This window comes from Apteryx rowi, unplaced genomic scaffold (assembly GCF_003343035.1).
Source record: "Apteryx rowi isolate R43461 unplaced genomic scaffold, aptRow1 scaffold_363, whole genome shotgun sequence".
Taxonomy (NCBI): domain Eukaryota; kingdom Metazoa; phylum Chordata; class Aves; order Apterygiformes; family Apterygidae; genus Apteryx; species Apteryx rowi.
The window spans coordinates 620,397-643,022 of NW_020450119.1; the positions used below are offsets into that span (position 1 = coordinate 620,397).

A 22,626-nucleotide genomic window follows, 5' to 3' on the forward strand; every position below is an offset into this window, starting at 1 on the left:
CCCTCCACCCCAAGTCATGATGGTTTATGATAAATTAATACTGCATGTGATCCCGGAGCTGCCTTGAAATAACAGGATTCATCACCAAATGATAAACCTCATTGGTCCCACTTCCATCAGAACATTATGTTGGGGAAAGAAAATGAGAGAGAGACTTGCAAGAAAAAATAAAGCTCCAGCTTCTGCAAATTAGTCCACAGGTTGTGGCAGTTTTTTTTTACTGTGGTGGTAAAATGGGGAAGTTCCATAGGTAGAAACTGAACCTTCTTAACCACACGTTGTGGCATGACTAATCCACTTACAGACTTCAAAATCAGTTTATTTCTACTGATATTCTTGCGCCAGCAAGGAGCAATTGAGAGACAATTGTGCTTTGAAGGTGAACAGAATTCACCTAACTTCTGGCTTCAGTTTTTTAGGGGAGTAGGATCTAGAAAGATGATCTCGTGRTTTCCAAACCAAGTGCTTGTGTGGCTTGGGGAAAAACGTGGCTGAGATGTTGTTTAGCAGAAGAACTTGTCATGGAAACTTTTGAGAGCACAAATATAGAATTGATATCATTTGAGTTATTTCAGTTGTATTTGTGTGTTGTCCTGTGTTCCTGCCATGAAGCCAGACTTCAGAAGGTTTAAAATACTGCAAAATTGTTGCCAGATGAAGCTGATGTTTTCTTTACTGTCACTTAAAGGATTTGCTTGGCTCTAATGCCAAGACGTGTGCAGTTTCTTTTGGCTTTCTACAAATCTGTGGATATTTAGTTCTTCATCTGTAGGTAAGTGCTTTGTATGAGCAAAGCTAACTTCTGAATCCGGGAGCGAAAACTTCAAGAGAGCAGATGACAGGATGAGGAGATACATGCAGACATAATCTGCTTTTAATAAAAACAATAAAAATAAAGCAGCTGCCCACGCTTGCTCGACTATTACTGTGCCTAAGACTCATCATATCAAAGGGCTTATGCGACTGAAACTCTCCAAATGGGTGGCACTGAGTCTTGGTGCTCTTCCTTTTTAATGCATTTTTGCCTGGACATCTCTTGACATCTTCTGCATGCTAAACTCGAGGGTTTCTCTTAACGCTCCACGTTGCAGTCCGTCAGTGATGAAAGCTGTTTTCGAGTGTCGGCTGTAAGTACAGCATGGTGAGATGTTCCTACCTGTTCTGTGCTAGAATGCAGATCTTGCATCCAGGGCTTGGAGCGGGAGGCTTTTTTCTTTTTTCTTTTGCAGTTCTAAGAAATGCTCGTTGAAAGATATCAGTTGTCATCTGGAGTGTTGTGACTTAAAGCGTTCCTTCGTTTAGGTTCCAGAAAAGATATTTTATTTAAACCCGTGTTTGCCTTGGCATTCCCCATAGGGTCAAACAGGGAAGACTCTTGCTGTGCTGTTAATTACTCTCTGTTTTACTGTGAGAGAAATCTCTCTCTTTCAATCTGTACCACACTTTTTTTTTTCCTTCCAACTTTAGAGCAGTTCTGGGATGACCAACTGCTCAGGTGGGCACAAAAGGGTGTCTAAAGTATCCAATTAACTTTTTAATAGCTATTCTAACTCATTCAGATCCTGAATAAGTGAAGGATGTGCAGTGAGTCGCCAGAAGATCACCATGTCTCACAGAAGCATGGTGAGAGCTAGAGGAGAAAGGCATACCTGAGGCCAGAAGTGATCCCCTCTGGGCAACCAGAGTGGTTGGGTGTTCAATTTCCCCCCAACACTGCTGAGCGTTTGATGGGGCTGACAGAGAACAGGGTCGGAGAGTTACCAAAAAACCAATGGTCCACGTAGCCTGGTAGAAGTGATCCTTCTTGGACAGTGTATATAGGGCAGTCATCCCAGGTGTAATGGGCTGTAATAGAGTCTGTTACCCTGAGAAATCTCCGGAAGAGTCTCACATCTGGAAAAGCAATGTGCAAGCCACTGTGCCTTTCAACTTCTAGTTTTCTTGTAGTTAATGCATATATAAGCAAGTCAATTAAAACACGCTGGGCTTATTTCAAACAGATAATCTAATTATCAGCTTGATTAAGCCGTATCAAATGAACTGTTCGTGTAATTTCGTAGCTTTGGTCTAATCACTGCAAAAGCAGTAGCTTTAATTGTGAGCATCAAAAGTTGCAGAGCAGCGTCGATTGCAGTGTCAATTGTGGGGTGTTCCCTTCAAATTCCTGATGCAGGAAAGATTGACTCGCTCTTGGATTGATGCTAATATGAAGACTGATGCTTTGGTACTGATAAAAAGCAATCTGACTGTTTCAGAAATGCCATTAAATGCAGGCAGTYGCCCTTTCCTGTGCTCAAGTATAGGCTTAACTGAAACTATTTTGATATAATTGAGGTTGTTGTGTGGTTTTTTTTTTTTTAATGTTTATAGGTTCGTGTCACCTAAATGTGTCCTTTCTCAGCACTAAGTACACAGCTTCTCCTGTGAATGTGTGCTCTTTCAGCCTGCAAAATTGTTTTAATTTCTCAAATATCTGACCCAAGCCCTTCTACAGGTCACTTGCTGAATTTGAAATGCAAGAGTGCAAAAGCACAGTCACCCTTCTGCTAAAAATGGAACGGGGGAGGGGGGGGGAAAGGCAGGCTTAGGATGGTGGATAACTCGRGAAGTCAGCATGTGGCTGAAGGGACTGTCCAGACGGTGCCATTCCTCCAGCAGTGCTTCCTTAGAGGCCCCTTAGTAGTAAGTTCATGCTCTTGAAGTGGCCAGAAGGCCTTTTTATGTGACTGTAGGTAGGCAGCCGACCTCCACTACTGATGTTTTGGGTGCAGGGAATCAGCGGTTGTCTCTGCTTTTGGGTTTGACGCTTCCTCAGCTCACCATCCCCACCTTCCCATGGAGACGGCTCCCAACGAGCTCCTTGGAGCGGGCCATTCTCCTCCTGAGGTCAGCATGCATTATCTGCTTGCAAAAGAAAAGTCCCCTCTTATAGAAAATCAGAGCCGCTCCATTTCTGTAACTTTGGTTTGGGAAATCCACGTGTGCCGAAGAAGTCCAGCTTGTCAGCAGTTTCATTTGGGTGCTGGGCGTTGCACGGCCCAGCCATGCTTTGAGAGGAGCAGTTCCTGTTCCCGGTGCAGCTCCTTTTCTCTTCCTTCTTGTACCTTAGACTTTTGGGTCAACTTGGAACAGTGGCTTGACGTACTATCTAGATGAAAACTCAGAAATGACATATGGCTGAGGAATTGTTTTTCCCCTGTAAATGCATTTGGAGGGCCTGGGGTATCTCTTCAAGCCTACCAACCTAACAGCTTGATAACTTGGTTGTTTAATGTCCATGACTTTCATAGATGCAACTGGAGGGAACGACAACAACAACATGTAGCCAGGTTCTAACCTGGATAACGACTTGCATGTATTTAATTTATTAATGTTGACAGATCTCCATTGAATAGAGAAAGCGCACCTTTTGCGAGAATAGGTGAACTTCTGTTTTTCTTTTGTTTAAATGTTTCAGAAAATGGCAATGAAACAGCCTGCCTGTAACAACCTGCAAGTAGTCAAATACCTTGCATTTATTTCTGCCGTGTGCTGTGGACCAGCGAGCAGGTCAGCTTTAGTAGACTGGATGAAAGTTGCCAACATGTTAGAAGCAGGATTGGTGGAACAGGGAACATACTTGGACTCGTAGCTGGGCATAACAGCTCTCTGGCCATACCCTGGTTTTCCTAGCTCCTTGGCATTTCATCATCGCCTTGTCTTTAATTATTATCGTGTTCTATGGCTTAATATTAAACCACATCTCATTGCATCCTGTCTCTTAATTGGCTTAACTGGCTGTCACCCAAAAAGGCTCTACAGTGTATAGAAACAAGCTTCCCCAAATATTTCCTAATTGGCAGATGGTGCACTGTGAGGAAATGGGTCCCTTTCAGTGATATTAATAGTTTTTTTTCTGTTTGCTCTCAGGATTGGACATTGATCCTATGACGCATGCCCGGAAGAAACAACTTTTCCTTCTGAAACATCCAGCTAGGTCTGCTGACCAAGCTTCGTCACCAACAGGCTGCAGAAGGATGGATAGGACCGAGGCAGAGTGTGGCGATCAAAGAGACGAAGAAACCACTGAGGCTCCAAACTGTCCAAGTGGGTTTGTGGGGACGAGCAAAGGCAAGAATTTGCAGGAAGTTCGGAAGACATACCCGCTGCGGAAACGGCTGCTCCCTTCGGTGAACAAAAAAACCTGCAAAGTGCTCCTCACCAGGCTAGAGGATGTTGCTGGATCTCTGTCAAAGGAGAGCCAGAGTTGTAGAAAAAAGGACCTTTCCAGTTGGATGGAGGGTTTTGGACCTGCCCTTTTCTCTGAACAAGTTCAGTCTGTGGGAGCAGGGAAGAGTGATTCCTCTGGGGAAAAGTGCACAATAACTTATCCGGGGACAGAGCAAGAACTTGATGCTGCTCCTTCAGAGCCCAGGAAGCGAAGACTAGCCTCGCTGAATGCGGAGGCAGTGAATAATCTGCTTTTTGAACGGGATGATGGTTTATTATCTGGCAGGCGTTTTCGGAGGGACTCTGTCAAAGCCAGCGGAGACTGTACCGTTAAGAGCTTGCACTGCAAAGCTGATGACAGCTGGCCTGCRTTGGAAAAAAACGCTGTGAAAACAGGTAAAGGAAAGAACCGGAATGAGCCCCGTCAGAAATGCAATAGCTGTGACCATGCACTGGATGAGGTCTTTGATGAGGGGACAAAGAAGGAGGATGGTGCCATCTCCTATCATCCCACCCCAAAGAGACTGGCCAGTCTGAATGCTGTGGCATTTCTGAAGCTGACCCATGAGAAAGACCAACCTCTGAAGCAGAGGAATAAATCAGATGGTGAGGGCAAATCAGAGAACCACTGTTCAAAATCTACGCTCAAATGGGCCAAAGCCAATAGGAAGAATTGTGTCAAACCCAAAAAGGATATGTCTAGTTTAAAAATGGAAGGTCAACATGGCTGGCGAGGACTTGCTCTAGGTGCTTTTGGGAAAGCAGACCAGCAGGACTCCTCTAGGCTCTACGGGACGACAGAACCCGTCCCGTACGAATCGCTGTCCAATTCCTACGCTAGCCCAGAAGGTTTCTACCACAGACTGCCTTTGCTTATGGGTGGACAAGCTTCCATGAAGCCAGAGTATGGAAGACCTGGAGAGAAATCCCCTACTCCCAAACAGGAATTTCATCAACCTTCCTTTCCAGTGCAGCAGTTCCCTCCCTTGCCTGTGCCGGGAAATCACACGGATTGTGGATGTCTCTATGAATCCTCTGATCTGACTCCATTGAACGGGTTTTACGTTTATTATGGCCAAAGCGGATACAGTGGCTACTCTCACTGCTCGGTTTACTCCAAGGACGAGCTTTCACAATCTGCTACCTGTGAGGGGCTCTTGGTATCTCCTGGTTCCTTGCCATCAGGTGCTCATTTCCAGCCACTTCACTGGTGTAGCTCTCCATACTGTTGTGGAGAAGGAACGGCTATTAACAGTTACAGTGTCTGTGGAGTCGTGCATGTGCCAGAGGGCAGGATTAGCAGCGTGCACGCAGGACGGAACAGCTACCCCTACAAAATGCCTTTCGCAGCAGGTAAGGTGCAAAGTGCCAGTGAATCTCATTTGGTGTTCCCAGGTGAAGAGGGTTAGGTTAGAGCAGTCCCTAATGAAGGCATCTCGTTGCCAGGAGGCAAACTCCCTCTGGGTCATCTGAGCTTGGGATCTGAACTGCGGCTCGGAAAGAATCCATGTTTCTCCTCCCCTGCCCCCTTTTTTAGCCCTTAGGGTTTTTCCCACTGTGAGGTCTGATTGGTGGGGAAAGCTTAGAATCAGTGAAAGGATTTGGGCAGTGGGAAGGTGACTCGTGACTTGTCACGCTGAAGCTAACCACTTAGCTTTGATCTGTGTAAAATGAGTGATTTTTAGTTCAGAGATGCTCTGCAAAGCATTTTCACTATCCCACCCTCCTACTGCAGAGCGGGTCTAAAACACAGTGGGCCGCGTGACCCCTCCATTGCTCGAAACTCTCTTGGGGCTGGAACATCCTTGCCGAGCAGTGTGAGGCAGCTGCTGTTGCCTTGGCTATTAGACTCTCACCAGCGTAAGTTGAACAGGCAATGTAGTCTTTGAGGTTTTTACAGATCTAACCTGGCGGGGCTGTCTGGTGTTTCAGCTTGTGAGGCTACTGTTTGGGCAGATACTTGAACTTCTTTGAGGTGATGTATGTGCTGGGCACATTGCTAACTTGCTGAACAGTGGCCCATCTTTGCTCTTGGGCAGTGTCTGAAAACAAGACCTTGAAACGAAGGCAGGTAACTGCRTTGTGTAGCTGTTTGCCTGGCTCTCCTCTGTCCCCTGCCCTTTTTTTTTTTTGGACTATGTCCTGCAATGTGATTTACCTTAGAGCTTTGCCTTTGCTATTGAAAAATATCTTTAGAAATATTTAAGACTGGATTATTGGGCTGGGCTTATTAGACACCAGGACTTTGTACAAAAGCCTTCAAGCTAGACAGTGCTGCCGTTTGCAAGCAGTGCAGCCTGTAGACAGGGCTGCTGCTTCAGCTGTCGAAACAGGATTGTAAACATCACTATTTCAGTTAACCATGTGCATGTGAATGAGTCAAAAGGAGGCATGACTTACCGTTTAAAAGCTACTTTTAGTTAGGTGGACAAAGCTTTGGCTGAGTGCTTGGTTTGAGCGAGGCTTTGTCATCTTCCGTTTGAGGAAGCCGCTGAAACTCGGGAGCATTTGACTGAAGTATAATTTCCGTTTTCCCTGCCTATCTCTGCTGTCACGGCGCTGCTTCCTGCGGTAGGGGCTAGACAGTGTTTCCTAGTGGCTTTAATGCTCTTTAAAACTGAAGAGCACTTGCGAGCCAACTAGTTCAGCAATGTGTTCTTGTCTGGCAGTTTTCAGCATAGCACCCTGAGGTCACGTCCGTCTACTCTGTTCTCCAAGTTTTGCATGCTAATGCTTCTGGCTTCGTGCAGGCGGAGAATTTGTCAGAGTTCAGCCCTGCCCACGAATGGGGGGATTTCTCAGGGTGCCAGCAGTAGTAGTCCCAGTGGTACACGTAGCAGCTGCACATCACCCCAGTGCTCAGATCTTTTTCGGTGTAGACTTGTACGTGGCAAGAAAACTTCATTTTCTAGCATGTTTTTTGGATGTGGTGCATTCYGGGTGAAAGTTGGCTGAAGGTATAAATGCTTCATTGGGTCTCACTTCCCTCCCCTGAGCAGCTCCCATTCAAAAGCCTGCAACATGGAATAGTTTACATTTTTTGCTTTGCAAACTGCAGTGTATGCGGAGGTCTTCTAGAATATTAGCCGGGATTTATGCTCAGGAGTTGGTTTTGTGTATGTGTGCGTCCCTGAACCCTGATCCTTCCCCGAAATGGGTTATTTCAGTGAAGGAAAAGGATTACTTCGGTTGGAAGCAACCGTCTTCCCTCTGAGTAGGGGAGACCGTCAAAGCAAAGGGTTCCTGCTTGACGTGTCAAATGCCTTCTGTTGTATCTGTCTTATTTGGTGCGTTCGAGCTGTTCGTATGCAAATGTCAGCGTCTGCTTGGTACAAATGAAGGGTTGATATTTCATGCTGCTGCCTGCAGGCATCTCTCTGGAAGCTGCCCTCCAAAAGGCACACGTTCAGAGTTAGGGAAGAGGGTCATGCGACGTCGGTCTGCTCCTTAATCTGGGAACGTGCTTCCCGCTGACATGAGGTTGCTCAGATCTGACTCATTCTTTCCTCAGATGTGTTGTCCGGGCTTGAGTGCTTGCTTTGTGACTGCTGGATGGATATGAGGTCTTCTGGGGTGCCTGGGGAGGCAGATGACTTACTAACTTGTTGTGGTTAATTTGTCTGCTTTGGAGACGGAGTATTGCTGAAGGTAGCAGCACGCAACATCTTACAAACTTCGTCCTATGTTGTTTCACATCTCCAGAGTTATTCAGAGAATCTTCACAGTTTTCCCCGATTACTAGATGTTGGCTTTTTAAAAGAAGCTGGCTTCTTTTGCTAGTATGGTTTGATCCTTCCCATCATTTTCATACGCTTTTCCTTGCTTTTATACATATTGACAGGCTGGAACCACTTTGGACACTGGCCAGCCATATGTTTATTACTGGCTGGCATTACTTTGGGGGATTTCAGATGGGTTTGTTGTAGTGCAGTGTCATCAGCGGCAACATATTGGAGCATCATGGGCTTAGAAATATCTTCTGCTTTTAGAATCCAATGACAGTGCAAAATCAGCGTCAAATGATAATGTGAAGGTTGTTTACTGCTGTAATGCAATAAAGAGAGTTCCAGGGGAAAGCAGAGGACGATCTAGATTGCTTCGTCTTTTTGTGTTTCAAGTGAGATACATGCCTCTTTTCTTCCCTTCTGCTAGAAGGCTGCAAGTCTCTGGACCAGCTGAACCTCACAATCCCTGTGGCAGGGCACCCCGCGTCACCTGCCCACCCGCTCTCAGGATGTCCTGTACCCAGCGTGCCACCAGCTGCAGAACCAGTTCCTCACCTGCAGACCCCCAACTCTGACCCCCAGACCATGGCCCGAGAATGTCCGCAGAGCTCGAAGCCCCCCAGCGGCTCCAAATCCGGCCTCCGAAATACTACGGGCTGTCTCCATGCCTCTGACAGTAAAGCGGCAGGAGGCCATTCGCATCCAAAGCAGCAACGCATTAGCAGGCGGAGAGCTACCAATGGCTGGATACCCGTCGGCACAGCCTGCGAGAAGGCTGTCTACGTTGTGGTAGGTGTCTGTGAAATATTGTTTTTCTGCGTATGGTCTTACCCATATGAGCATCCTCAGGGGACTAAGATCATGGAGGTTTGGGAGGGTTTCAGGTTAGGARGACTTCCCTGTGCTGAATAGTAGCAAGACCTGCATCATTTAGTCTCTCTTCAAGGTAGAAATGGTCAGTAAATGCCATCTAGAACCTTTTGGACAAATTGCTAATCGGAGCAGTAAGTAGTGCCTTTTGGCTGGGCTTGGAGACTGAGCTGCTGGCCTTGTTTGTTCTCTCATGCCCTAGTATTACCTTGCACAGCATGATGAGCAGTTTGAAAGGAAGGAAAACCTGCTACTCCTGTCCTAAGATCAGGTGAAATGCCCCGATGATGAATGTTTCTGGCTTTGGCATTTATAAGGGTGGCACCTGCTGCTGCATGTATGAGTCCATCCTAGGGAGAGTTCATGCTCCAGCTGCTTCCCTCTGGGTTAGGGCAAGCCTGTTTGAGAAAATGAGTGAAATCTTAGCCTTGCTTGAAGAGCAGTTTTCTAAAGGTAGCTCTTGAAAGCTTGTTATTCTTGCTGATGGTGTCTGTAGCCCAGCAGTGATCTCCCAAGGAGAGCACAAATGACTGAGACAGTGTAGTGGCTCCCAACCGGATGTCCTCTAGCACCCATCTCTGCTGCCCGGAAAAGTGGGAGAGAACAAAGTATTGAGACACGTTCAGTAAATGTCAGCAGTGAGGGGAGCCATGGCCCAAGGGGACTCTTCCGCKCTGCCCACAACTTGGTAGAGGGCGGCAGGCCCGAGCCCATGGCCGCCTGGCAGGCTGGTGTAACCTTGAGCTATAGGGATCATGGCTCAGGAAAGGGTTTAGATCTTCTGCCCTTAGGGCTGTGTGCAAGGGGCAATCTGGCAGGAGGCTAAGCTCATGCTGCTCAGGTGCTCTGAAATCAGTTTTAAGACCAAAAATCAAGAAAATCCCCCAAACTTGCAGTCCAAAAGGTGATTGTTTTGTAATGTTAGCAGGTGCAAAGCAAATGTTAGTGGCCTTGTTACAGAAGGCTTTGCTCCAAAGCCCCACTGGCACTACCTGTCCTGTCCATGTGAATATTTCATCCTTTTTTTCTTTTTTTATCAAAGAAGCCTATAGCTTCAAAATATGCATAGTTTTCAGTGCCTTAGAATATGGAGGAGATGCATGCCTACAAACAGGCTGATAAAACTGTGAATTTTTTTTTTTTCCCTGAAGGCAGACTTTCTGCCTGCAAAATAGAAGGAATGATTGCTTTTGGTTTTATTTGAAGTAAGGGTATTAATTTCAGAAGTATGTGCTTTTGAGAGACCTGCTCTCAAGCTGGTGAGCTGATCCTTCCTGCCAGCACTACATGGGTAAAGCAGTTGTCTTCTCTTGCTTTTTTTGAAAATTATGGCTGTGTATGACCTGCAGGCATTTGGCTGCTATTCCCAGGTGAACTTCCTTTACTTTTATTTATTTATTTATTTTTAATAGGTAGGGCATTCATAGGTAAACAGTTTGGCCTGACCTTTGCTTTTACAAACTGACCCACTGGGAACAGAGTTGCCATGAGTAGTCTTAGGCCGTATGACTTCTCTGAGCTCTCTGGGAGTGAAAGCACTTAGTTTTGGTAGCTTAGTCAAGCTTTTAATCCACAGCAGGAGAAAAGGAGTCTTGGACTGGGCTAACAAATAATAAACTAACTCTTTGCCTGTTCACTTGTGGTGTTTTTTCTTAATTTTTTTTTTTTTACTTTATTTTATTGTGCCAATGCTATAGAATGAGCCCGAGCCGGCTGTTCGCAAGAGCTATCAGGCTGTGGAGAGAGATGGGGAAATTATCCGGGTACGAGATACAGTCCTCTTGAAATCAGGACCCCGGAAGAAATCTATGCCATATGTTGCGAAGATATCGGCGTTGTGGGAAGACCCCAAAACAGGTACTGTTCCAAAAGAGTATGTTTTGCCTCTGTGCTTGACAGGCAAGGGCAAGCTGGAAATAAAGGAAATGATGGATCTCGGCAGAGCTGCAAGCTTTTTGGGGTACTTCACTGCTGCCAGACTGGGTGATGAAGGGGAAGAGATTAGCTCAGTGGCTTTACATTCAGGTTGTTCCAAGAACTGAAATGCTCTTTAATCACTAGCCTGGAACTGGTAATCAAAACCTTCCTGGTCATGAAAGCACATAATGTCTGCCAACTGTATGTCTTAGCAGTGATCTCTTTTATTATTTCACTGCAGCAGATATCTCGGGAGCCACTGTTTACTCAAGTGCTCTACATCTGGGCTGGGAGGTGGTGTGCTGCACTGGCTTTTCTGCAGAAGTTCTTGATGGGATTTGACTAGAGGTGGTGGCTGGAGTAGCGTGGTTTGGTATTAAGGTGCCATGTCTGACTAGCATCTYGCACCCAAACAAGTGACTGTTGTGTGGTGAGGCCAACCTTGGTCATGTCACCCAGTGGCAGCAACTCTGGTGTTGGTCTGCAAGTTAATGCTGCAAGTACTAATCTTTGGATGAGCGTCTTTTCCAACTGCGAGCTGGAATGGATACTTTTCCATATGGCAGTGTTTGATTTTTGTTCAGAACTGACCTCTTTGGGAGGACGTAGCATATGTAGTAGGGGGTGAAGGTATAATGGAATAGTAATGTGAGAAAACCTAGTTCAGCATCAAATATTATCATGACACAGCTGCCTTTACGTGAGAGCTATGGAAATGAAAGGGCTGAAGCAGAAGGAGGAAGCTGAATGCTAGTGGGAAAACACTAAGGGAAAACCAAAGTCTTGACATGTTTCAACAAATCTTCTTGCAGGGGAGCTGATGATGAGCCTCCTGTGGTATTACAGACCGGAGCACACTCAGGGAGGCCGCAATCCCAGTATGCACCAGGTGAGCCATCCAAGTGCTAACCTTGAGGTGAGGGAGCTCTTGGCCTGATTTCTGATACGTTTATTTTCTTGTGAGAAGAGGGGATTAGTATGACTATCCCCCTACGTTCCTGCGTGGCCTCTCAAGCTCAGGGGGCCAGAAAATCTGGTTGGAGTAAAGTGGAGCTGTCTCTTGGCTACTGTGCAGCTGTTGCCAGATATGTTGGACGGTGGCATCCTGTATACGGGCTTTCCCCAAATCTGTTGTCCTGTGTGGAAACTCTGGGCTATGACAGAATTTGCTCCACCTTTCCTGTGACCACCTTTGTGTTAAGTCTTAATGTTTTACCTTTTGCCCTTTGAGAAAAGCCTGAGCATCAAGTGAAAAGTTGTTTCGACTTCTGCCTTAGGAGCAAGGGAGAATGTGTTTATATTGAAGCCAGATCAGACGCCTTTCCAAAAAAAGGTATCCCAATTCATCTGGAAATGCTGAGCTTGATGCAAAAACTCCTGGCTGAAATTCTGCAATCTGTATCATGGAGGATGTTGGAGCAGATATGTCTCGTACTGCCTTTTTTATCATAAAAATCCCTGAATCTGCTACTTAAACTGCAGAAATGTGTTTGGTACAGAAATGTGGATGCATCTTTCTCCCTACATATAGATTTGTGATGGGAATTAAAAGCTGACTGAGGATGTTGTGCCAATATAATAGAGTTCACTTTTTAAAAGGAAAAATTGTGTGAATCATTATGCCTTCACGCCTTGCTCTGCTTTGCTTGGGCTTGCGTTGGGTGACAGAACAAGCTGTTTTTAAACAAGGAGCAGAGAATTTACTGCTGTTTTCCATCCACCAAAAGTCCTTGGTGTCTTTCRTTAGTTTAAAAAAAAAAGTGCGTGTGGGGGAAGAATAGGACTGGGAAGCAGCTCATGAATTGTGCCYGCCTGACTTGCAGGTCACAGATTAGTTTCTAAAACAAAATGCAGTACCTTATATAGTTTTCTGGGTCCATAAATGATGCATGACTGTATCCAGTGCATTTTAGTGCAGAGAGAGCCAGAGCTCTGGCTAGGAGAAGTTAAGCCAGGTTTTTGCACACCTGCTTAATTACACAAGACTTCAAATGAAACACTGAGTAGCTGGGATGGGCTTGCCAAAGATGACTCAGATAATCTTGATTTAAGGAGTAGACCAAAACTTCTAACGCACAGAATCAAGGCGTGGTGTTTTCAGTTTCTGTGATGAAGCCTGTCCCCAAATTGTGACCCTGCTTTCTGAGTCTTCTCGCCTTCTTGCTTGGGGCTGTAAGTAGGAGCAAAGCCTGCAGGTAATGCTTTCAGACTTGTGCAGAGCATCTTTATTTGCAGAGATCTTCTTTGCTACTGTAGCCAGGCTTGAAATTCTTTAAATTGGCTCCATCTGGGTTGCTCCGTATCTAACCACTCCTGCCTGCAGCAGAGCCAAGTTGCCTAAATTACCCTGGGAGAAAAGGCTTTTGCCACTTTCATTGCTGAAATAACCTTTTTTTAAATGAATTGGGCTGAGGAAAGGTTTGGAAGAGAAGGGGTTCCTGTATCTTTGAGACAGAAATGGGTTAGACAGACTCAGATAGTGCATCAGAGGCTAGCAGTAAAGATAGCAAAGCGCTATTCAAACTCCATTTCTATTGCTTAGCTGTACAAATGAATTGGAAGGGTTAGCAGCACAGGGAAGGGAAAATGAATGAAGAATGTCCCTAGGAGCTTGGAGGAATGTGTGGGCGGAGAGAGCTCCCACCTCCTGCCTGCAGGAGTATTGCTCACTGGGTTTTCTGGATGCAGTCTGACGGCTTGTTGCGCATGGAGTMTGTCTATTTGCAAAGTCGGATTTTAGGATATGCTAGAGCAAAAGCACCTCTTGTTGGGGTTTTTCTCTTGCTTGGTTTCCTGGGCCTCTTCAGGACCTGTCTTGATGAACTCACCCTTCCCCCCTCGTCTCCCTTGTTATTCCCAAGTATCTAGCATGGCATTCAAAAAAGTCATCTCAGGTGCTTCTYGGCGGTGGCCCCAAGCTGTCTGTCGCCCCCAGAAGGAAAGAGGAGGCAGAGTGATGTAGCTGGCGGTGGCCTTGCTGTTGAAGTGCTTTTGAAACGCTAGCACTACTTGTGACACCTGGCCTTGCAGAGGGTGTTGTGGGGGGTGTTAAATGATGGGAGAGCTTCTAATGCTTTGCCTCTGTGTTGCTGAGCAAAATCATGCTGCATGCTGTCCATAAGTTTTGAGCTGTACCTGGAAGGTGTTTGAGTTATGTGAAACTGGCTCTAAAGAGCATCTGCTGTGAACGTGCTTTGATAGCCTCCCCTCTGAGATGATGAGAGAAGGGGCAGAGCTGGCCCTGCCTGCCGAGAGGCTCCTGACCATCTGGGTGACCTCCCTCTGCCTTCTCTTGCAGAATGAGATCTTTGCATCCCGGCATCAGGATGAAAACAGTGTTGCCTGCATAGAGGAGAAGTGCTACGTGCTGACCTTTGCAGAGTACTGCAGGTAGGTGGTGCTCTTAACTTGCTGCTGTTCCCCAGACCTGTCTGTCTCCGGCTTTTGTCACTCTTTCCATTACCAGCCATCATCCAGCAGAACCCTACATGACCTTCAGGCTTTGGGTCTACTTGCAACTGGGTGGATTACACTTACTCCAAGTTTGGTACTGTAATCCAGGAGTGCTTCTTGCACTCAGGCTCTATTAAATATCTCCTTGCTCTGTGTTTTATAGGTGCTTTAAGGGGTTTATAAAAGTTTGTATGTGCATGCCCTTGGTACCACAGCATGTGGACACCACTGGAGGACCTGTAATGCCAGAGCTAACTCAGCAGTAACATAAAAATTGAGCAAGGCTGGAAGTCATCCTGTACATCCATCCCTTATGGAATGCATGTGCTGTAGCTAGCTAAAATGCCTGCTGATGYGCTGCTGTCAGTGTTGCTACTAGATGTTGGTATATGTGCTTGCAGGTTTGGATGTTTTGGCAGCAGCATTACTCAGAGCAGTAGTTAAAGCATCTACAATTAAACTCTTGTGGCTGAATTAAATCTTGGCAAGAAAAAATGTCAGGCCATCCATATTCACAASTGTCATCCTTGGATGGATAGGTGTCTGTGGCAGAATGAAAACTGGGGTTGAATGGACACTTGCTAAAATGTAAAATGACCCCTTAAATATCTTTGGCTTTGCTGGATGCTTGTTGTTGACTTTGTAATCTTATTTCAGGAAGTTTTATTAAGCCCCACTGCTCTTTCCTTTGTCCTCCTGCTCCTAGCCCAGGGCTCCACTGTTTAGATTTCTAAAAACAAACTATTTTCTAAACTATTTTTTAAGCTGAACTTTGCTCCCTTTTTGAAAACTCTAAAAACAACCTAAGTTTTGGATTCAGACAGCTCATTTCCTTTCTAACAACCCAGACCTCTGGAAGAGCTGTTGTCAGGCTGTTGTGGGTAAGGTCTCCCTTGGGGAAGATGTTCCCTGAAGGCAGCCTGAATTCTTTGCATGGAAGTCTGACAAGGAGATAAAGGTGTTCAGAAGCTTGGTAGCAGCTCTAAATGGCTTAGGAGTTGTGGGCCAGTCAAGCTATCTCTACTGACGACTTTCAAAGATGGCTTTTGTCTTTGGTCAGCTTTTCAAAAGGATTTGCCAATGTAGGCTGCAAAATTAGATGGCCACCAAACCTCAGCTGTACCCACAGACACCTGCAAAAGGGCTGTTAACATGGCTTTATATGCCTGGCTGGAAGCAGCTAGCCAACTAGAACAGGGATTTTTTCCTTGCTCTGGTTTATTAATCCTGTAAGTGCTAGTGCAGTTGACAGCATGAAGCTGTTGATATCCTGTTGCTGCTCTTATCTGGTGCATGTGAACTGCTCAACTGCTCAGCACCCAACAGGTTTATCCCTGACCAAGGGCCAAGCTACTTGACTTGCCACAGTGCGACTGGCTTTTCTAGCCTGGGGTGCGGACAGGACAGTTGGTGTTGGAAAGATACATCTGTAAGGGATCTGTAGGTATCCATTGTTTGGTGTGGAGCTGGACTGGTCTGAATGGTCACAAAAATGACGGCAGCTTTTGTTAGCGGTTGTTTTAGGAGCTTGTCTGAAAGCTGACTTTGGCCCGAATTCTACAGGATCACCCCTGTAGGCGTGCTGCCTTCAGAGACACCTCAGACCTGAAGCTAGGATGAGCTATAAGGTCTCATTCAAACAGCCTGCTTAATCAGTTATATGTTAGGATAGGAAGACTGGCCGTTGGATTGGCAAGCACACCCTACATGCTGTTGCACGTTTGGATTTAGCTTCCTCCCGGTGCTTGCCCGGTTGATGTAGATAAGTGGTTTTGAGTTTAAACTGGGTGAAGGGAGGATCTTGCCTTACCCAGCAAGAGCCTTGCATCCTCAGTGGTGGTGCTGTCTGGCACGGATTCAGGTGAGGGTGGAAAGAGCCTCCTGGAGAAGATTGTGCTTGTTAATGACTAATGCATAAATYCTGTGCATAAAAAAGTGGTTTTAACTCTAAAAAATATTCCACACTAGGAGGCCCATATCCTGATGCTGTCTTGGTGGGAAAATTCCTGGGTTTGACCCTTCAGCTGCATTGCTTTGGTCCAGGCTGGGAAGAAGATTGTGGTTTTGGGTTTGGTTTGCTGAAGGAACACAGCTGCTGTGAACCAAGGCTGCCCTAGAAGCCTTTGGCTGCAAGTGTAACRCCTGTGCACCCCAAGTTGCAGTGACTACCTGGTGAGCAGGTACCTGGACAGCAGTTGTTGTTGCTGTCTAGCCAGAGCTGTAGGAAATAAGAAAGGCAGAAACTTCTCTGGAGGCTTTAGCAAGCTGTTCTTGCTATCATTCCAGTGTAACTACCCSCTTGGAGCTCAGAGCGCCTTAGTTTCTCCCCTCTTTGGGTGCCCTGGCCTCAGTTTTGTGCTCTTCCGGCTGTTGTTGAAATGTTTGGGATACCTGCYGTTGTGGATGCCTACAAGGCAAAAAGCTGGAATGCAACTCAGCTGAACAGATGCTTTCTCTGAGTGAATGGCTTTATCAGTTACTCAGGGAAGTGTGGATTGCTCTGAAGTGTTGTAGAAGGTTGTGCATATTCTCCTGTAACAGCTACTTGACTTGTAAATGGAAAATGTCAGCGCAGAGCATCTCACTCGTGCAAGCATTCATCTAACTGCTGTGATACTGTTGACTGGAAATGGAGCGTGTGACCCTGCCATACCCAGTCGCCGGCGCGTCTGTTTGAATGATGGCCTGATGTATAAGCCTTTGCTGGGGCTAATTAACCAAAACAAGGCCAAGGTAGTAAAAACAAGATGGATTAATTGCAGTAATCCTTCATACTGTACAACGTATGGTATCTACCAGCACAGAAATATAAACTTTTGTGCTACTGCCTATAGGTCAGAGTGGGATAAAAAGCAATAGCTACTTCACATTTTCCTCTTGAGCAAAGGTTAATTCTCTTCCATGCCCTTCCCCTACCCTTCGTATCCTTGGGTAGCCGTTGTGATGGCTTCCAGCGAGACATACACACATGAATAGTGAAAGCTGTACGGTAAGAGATTAAATGAGTTGATGCCAATTTTTCTCATGTAATTGCATTGCAGATTTTGTGCCTTGGCAAAGCGTCGCGTCGAAGGGATCCCAGGCAGGAAAACCATTATGGTTCCTCCCTCAGAGGAGTACTCCACACCTCTGCACCGCAAGGTGCCCGAGGACACTGACCCTGAGCTGGTTTTCCTCTGTCGTCACGTCTACGATTTTAGACATGGGCGCATCTTGAAGAACCCGCAGTAGCACAGGTCTGCAGTTGCACCACAGTGAGGATGAGCAGCACCGGAGAGCCGATGGCAGGGTGACGGTCTGGGACATCTGTGCGCTCTCAACAACTTGTGCCGCTTGCCAGCGGGTGGGCCCAGCGCTCTTTCCTCAGACTGAAAAGCGTGTGCAGGAGCAGATCTCTGTGGAGGAAGGCAGCAGTTCAAAGCACAGCACTTCATTAAAAGCATAAATGAAAATATACGTATAAAATAAATATATGTATATAGATATAGGTACTTGCATATGTGTAAATCTATATCTATATATGTATCTAGAGATGCATATATTGGGAGGGGTTTGCAGGGAATAAAAGCCAGTAACCTGAATCCAGAGCCATCGATGGTGGGAAAGGTCAAAAGGTGCAGGAGGGATGCTTTGGTGCATGGTATGAGTCAAGCTGTGACAGTTCTGTGGTTTTTGTGTCCTGATGTGAAGTGTGAGGACTGAGATCACTTCCTTGGTGCAGAGCACAGGATAGTCCTCTTTGCCCAGCAGAAAAGACAGAGGATTCTTGGTGARTGAGCTCCTTCAAAATACACCAGTTCCCTTTGAAGCTACCTGGATGTGGAGTGGCCTCCTGTCATACTTGACTAGGTTTTGCTCCACTGGGGGGAAGAGGTGGCCCCTTTTTCTCCTCATGTTTCTCTTCCCCTCACCTTCTTAAGAACTGTTCTGTTCTGTGATTTACCGCCCTGGATGGGGGCTTCGCAGCCAGCCCTGGAAATCTCCGTCTCAAAGGCAGGCAGAGAGTCAACACGATCGTAGGCTTTACCTCCCAGCGCAGCGTTATGGAGAGCTGTGTGGCTGCTGCAGATGCCCTAACCTTGCCCCAGAGGATCTCTTGCCCCAGCAGGCGTGCCTCGTTGTAAAGCTGAGGACGCCCAGCGTGGGCTCCCTGAGGGAAAACCATGCTTTGTCTTCCCTTCCGAGTGTCGTTCTTCCTCCAGCGGTTGTTAGAGGGCATAGTRATGGAAGTGGGTTTTGTTCTCTCTTCCCCATTCACTTCTCGTTTACAGCCCCTGTTGACCCCAGGTGTCTTCAGTGTTTGAGGAAGCTAGAGGCAGGGGGAGAAATGGCAAACGCTGTTCTTCTGGAGACTTTTTTAAATTTTAAACCACCCCAAGGTGACTGTCCTGGCCCTGGGTGTACCGCTGAAGCCGTCAGCGGTGCTGTCTCAGCACTGTCTTGCAGCCTCCCACCCCAAACTTGTCCTGGCATCCGAGCAAGCTCACCAAAGTGGCTTTGTGACTCCTGAAAGGAACTGACCAGGGAGAGGTTTGCATTGATAAATGCTACCTGATTCCTACAGATTTGTGCCTCTTGCCTTATGTCTATAGATCCTAGATAGACTGTAGTTTATCTTAACGCAAACTGTTCAAGTTAATTCTAAAGCAAACCAAAGGACAGCCTAACAGAGTCCACTGGATCAGTCACACAAAGCTGGGGCTCCGGTTGTAGATTGCACTAATTCAAAGAACGCGAATCAGCACTGTATCAGTCCTCGTATCTGCTGACTGCTGGCTGGAGTCACTTGTTTAAACTAGGGATCTGCATTTTCAGTTTTGGGGGGGGCTTCTGAACTAAYGTTAAATGATAGAAGTGTTCATACTGCTTTAACATTGTCCTATCAGTGGAAGTGGCACTACCTATACTCACCACGGAGACTAGCGCGTTGGGAACGGAGGGCTTGTCGGCTTGCTCCGATGCCTGCCTGGCCTGGAGAAAACCCCACAATATCAAACCCGTTAACCAACACAAGTTACGCAATTTCCACTTAACACAGGAGCTCTCCAGCGTTTTGCTCTACATACCAAAGAGGGGAACGTGTCTAGAAGAAAACTTGAGAGGAGATGAAAAGATCTGATGCCCACCACATTAGGACAGCAGGGCGCATGTCTCCCTGCTCCGGTGGACAATTCCTGCTCAGTGTTGCAGAGGATGGTGGAAAAGCCTGTTGTTCTTGCCTGTGTGGCCCAGGGGAAAACGCCCAGCTGTAGCAGGTGTGATCCTAGGTACATGAGCAAGAATCCATGGGTGAAGCATCTAATCTCATTTATACCTCAAGATACTGTTAGTGTCGAAGTAATTGCTCAGATTTCTCCGTAACAATTAGCTTGGATACTGGTGGTCTCTTGGAGCGATGTGGTCAGGCTGCAGCTAYGACAGCGCGGTATCAGGACGGAGCCAGGATTGCTTTTGGGACTCTCGCTTAGCCGGACAGAAGTGCCGGAGGGTGGGAGGAGGAGGTGCTGGAGAAAGTGGTCACTGATGCTGATGGGCAAGGATATCTTTAACAGCTCTTCCCCTTAGAAGTGAGGGAGGATGCTGGAGAAGCGGAGCCACTCCTGCCCTTGCAGCCCATCGCAAGGGGTGCTTGTGGCCCAGCTCAGCCAGGGGGGACATGGTTCACCGTGAAAGGTCAGGGGAACCCCTCAGTGCACATGCTTGACTCGTCAGGGCCTCCTTTGGCATCTGGCCTGAAGCAAGTRAGCTGCCTGCATCTACCTTCCTTTAGCAGAGGTGCCACCAGACACACCATATTTCAAGACCACCTGCCAGTCCAACCCCAAGCATTGCTGCATAGTCGGGGAAGGGTTTGAAACCCAGCCTTGGAAACCATAGTAACTTGCTGAAATTCCTTCTCCTGACCCCTCTCCCCGCCAGCTTCCAACTTGGTCCTGACTCCTCTCCAGGTAGAAGAGAAACTTTACTTGCCCCGGGTCTGGAACGGGCTTTGGCTCATGTCTGGAGAGGCCAAATCCAGACTTCTCTGGCGTGAGAATCTGCTTCAGGCCACAAACGTTGTTCAAGATTCACATGGCTGCTTATGCTGTTGGGCAGCCAGCATGTAAATGAATCAAAATGTCTTATCCATAATGAAAATATTTCATGCTTTTTTAATCTATTAGATATGGAAATATTTTTTGAAACTGAAAATGCAGTCGGTAGAATTTAAATTGAAACGTAATACATGTAAAATATATTTTAGTTGATAATTTTGTAAAATGCACTTTTTTTGTGTCTCTTCCCTGGTTTCCCAGATCTGTATTTCAGTGTTTACAGATGGAATGAGAACATTCCCTATACCCCCCTCCCCTTCTGTGAGAAAGATATATTAGAAGTAATTCTTAAAAAAAAATAATAATAAATTTGAAAAACTGTATTGATTTAGAAAACAGGTCAGCCTTGCACTGGTTTTCCTCTTCCTCTCGTGAAACGGGCATGAAATCCAAACCCAGGCCTGGGGGGGAACAGGCGGCTCGTGGGGCGCAAGCAGGAGGAGGTTGGTAGYGTGGGAACCAGCAGCGGCTCCATAGGGGAGCACAGGCAGCAGGGTTTGGGGCTTGGGAGCAAGAAGGAGTTTTCCCAGGAGGAGAGGGGCACAGCCTGGAGCTGACCTGCTGTTGAGTGGTCTACTGCAGGTGGAGCTATGGAAGGTGTATCATTTTGGGGGTTTGGGGTTGGGGGGGGTAGGGGTTGTTTTTGTTTTCCTGCAGTCTGCTCTCTATTCCTACGATGGCAGCTGCATTTAAAAGCATTTAAGACAGAGAAGGTGGTTGCGGGAGCACTGCAAAGCTTGGTGCGCCGGCCCGTGCTTCAGAAACGCTAGAAGGGAGTCTGCTGAAACGCTGCTTTCAGCAAAGCGTTTTGCAGGTGATGGAGCGTGGTCACCGGAACACTGAAGTGGTCCTGGGTAGCAACGTGGCTCTTCTCTGCGTAGTCCCCGGTAGCTGCTCAGCTAGAGCTGTTTTACAGGCTCTGTGCTGCCGGTTGGCTATCAAAATGTGGGTTTTAAATGTTTCCTTGCAGGAGCTGAGTGAATGCAGGGCGTTAGCTGCCCCAAGGGACCCTGCCAGGGCATCCCTCCCTTTCTTAGCAATAAAACAACTTCTGTAAAACCTCCTGCGGTATTTGGAAACTCCTCTGATCCCGCCTCGCTCCCTTGGCTCTAGGTAACCACATTTCACTGGCCTTTTCTGTTTTCTGCAGCATTAACTGAATGCCTAATGGGGTCTCGCCGCCTTCCAAGTTCCCAGGAGAGGCTTCCCCATCACTGGGGCTCGGTGCGTGTGCCTGCCAGCGCCCCCTTGGTTCAGCGGTCATCTAACTACCAAAGCAACTTGGAGTTGTCCTCAGGCGAGAAAAAAATCTGCTGTTAACCCCAGGTTGCCTTGTTGCACTCCCCTTGCCCCAAAGCCCTGCGATCTCTGCCTCTGTGTGCGAATGGCAACAGCTTTAAGGGAAAAAATTCCAATGCGAGGAAAGAGTCGGGAAGCTGCTTCCCCCAAAAGTGCAAAAGGGGTTCAGTGCCCTTCGCACCGAGCACCCGCATTGTGGGTAGAAGCAGAGCAGTGCGGAGGAGACGTGATTTAATTTCTTGGCCACTTGACCGGCCCTTGGAATTGCCTATTCCTATAAATAACGCCGGGTGTTAATTAGAGATGGACTCTCACACGCCTGGGGAGGGAGAGAACGAGGTCTGGGAACAGAAAGGAGCAGAAAGAAAATGTGCTGTCTGCTACCGATGCTGAATTAGCTCCTAATTATAGAGCAGGGAGCGAGCGGCGAGCGCGGCTTGTGCAATGCCTGCAGATGGGCTGGGCACGGTAACCGCAGCCTTAAAACCATTCCTCGCCTCCCTGCCAACCATCTCGGCAACCCAGGGAGTGGTGCACCAGCAGGATGGGCTTTTTCTGCAGCAACAACATCGCTGCCTTTGCTCCCAGGTGCCCTCAATCGGGAGGCTGCACAACTCCCCCCAGCACGTGCCACCGGCAGACCTGAAGGCAGTCCGGTGTATGGAGCTGGGGCCATAGCTCCTGAGCTGCTCGGATCACCGTTACCTTCCTGCCCTGCTGTAAAAGCTCCCGGACTGGCTTTGTGGGATTAGATCTCTCTTGCCAGAGGATACCTGCCCTTGCTTTTCTGTACCTATTGCATTTAATGAGGCTCCTTGTTACTGCGCTGCTCCTTCACCTGCAAGCGGGTTAAGCGCAAACCTGAAGTGGATTGAAATGAGAGGATTTGGGCTGAAAAGGAAACCTTCTCCATAATGAAATGCATTAGGCTGTGAATATCTTCCCAAAGGGAGTAAGAAACTTTTTCAGCCACATTTAAATTGACAAGCTCATATGGGGTCAGTGGGCACGATATTCCTGACCCCACTTTTTGCTAAAGAACCCAAAGTTTGCTGCCT

General features: G+C 47.1%; 1 protein-coding gene across 1 annotated transcript; it reads left to right on the top strand.

Moving 5' to 3' along the window:
* Window positions 1-3,909: 3,909 nt before the first annotated feature.
* BAHD1 (bromo adjacent homology domain containing 1) lies at window positions 3,910-20,607 on the top strand. The gene is made up of 6 exons (XM_026073171.1): window positions 3,910-5,562; window positions 8,362-8,723; window positions 10,502-10,661; window positions 11,534-11,610; window positions 14,020-14,111; window positions 17,216-20,607. The coding sequence occupies exons 1-6, from the start codon at window positions 3,927-3,929 to the stop codon at window positions 17,403-17,405; spliced, it is 2,517 nt and encodes an 838-aa protein (XP_025928956.1). The 5' UTR covers window positions 3,910-3,926; the 3' UTR covers window positions 17,406-20,607.
* Window positions 20,608-22,626: the final 2,019 nt, after the last annotated feature.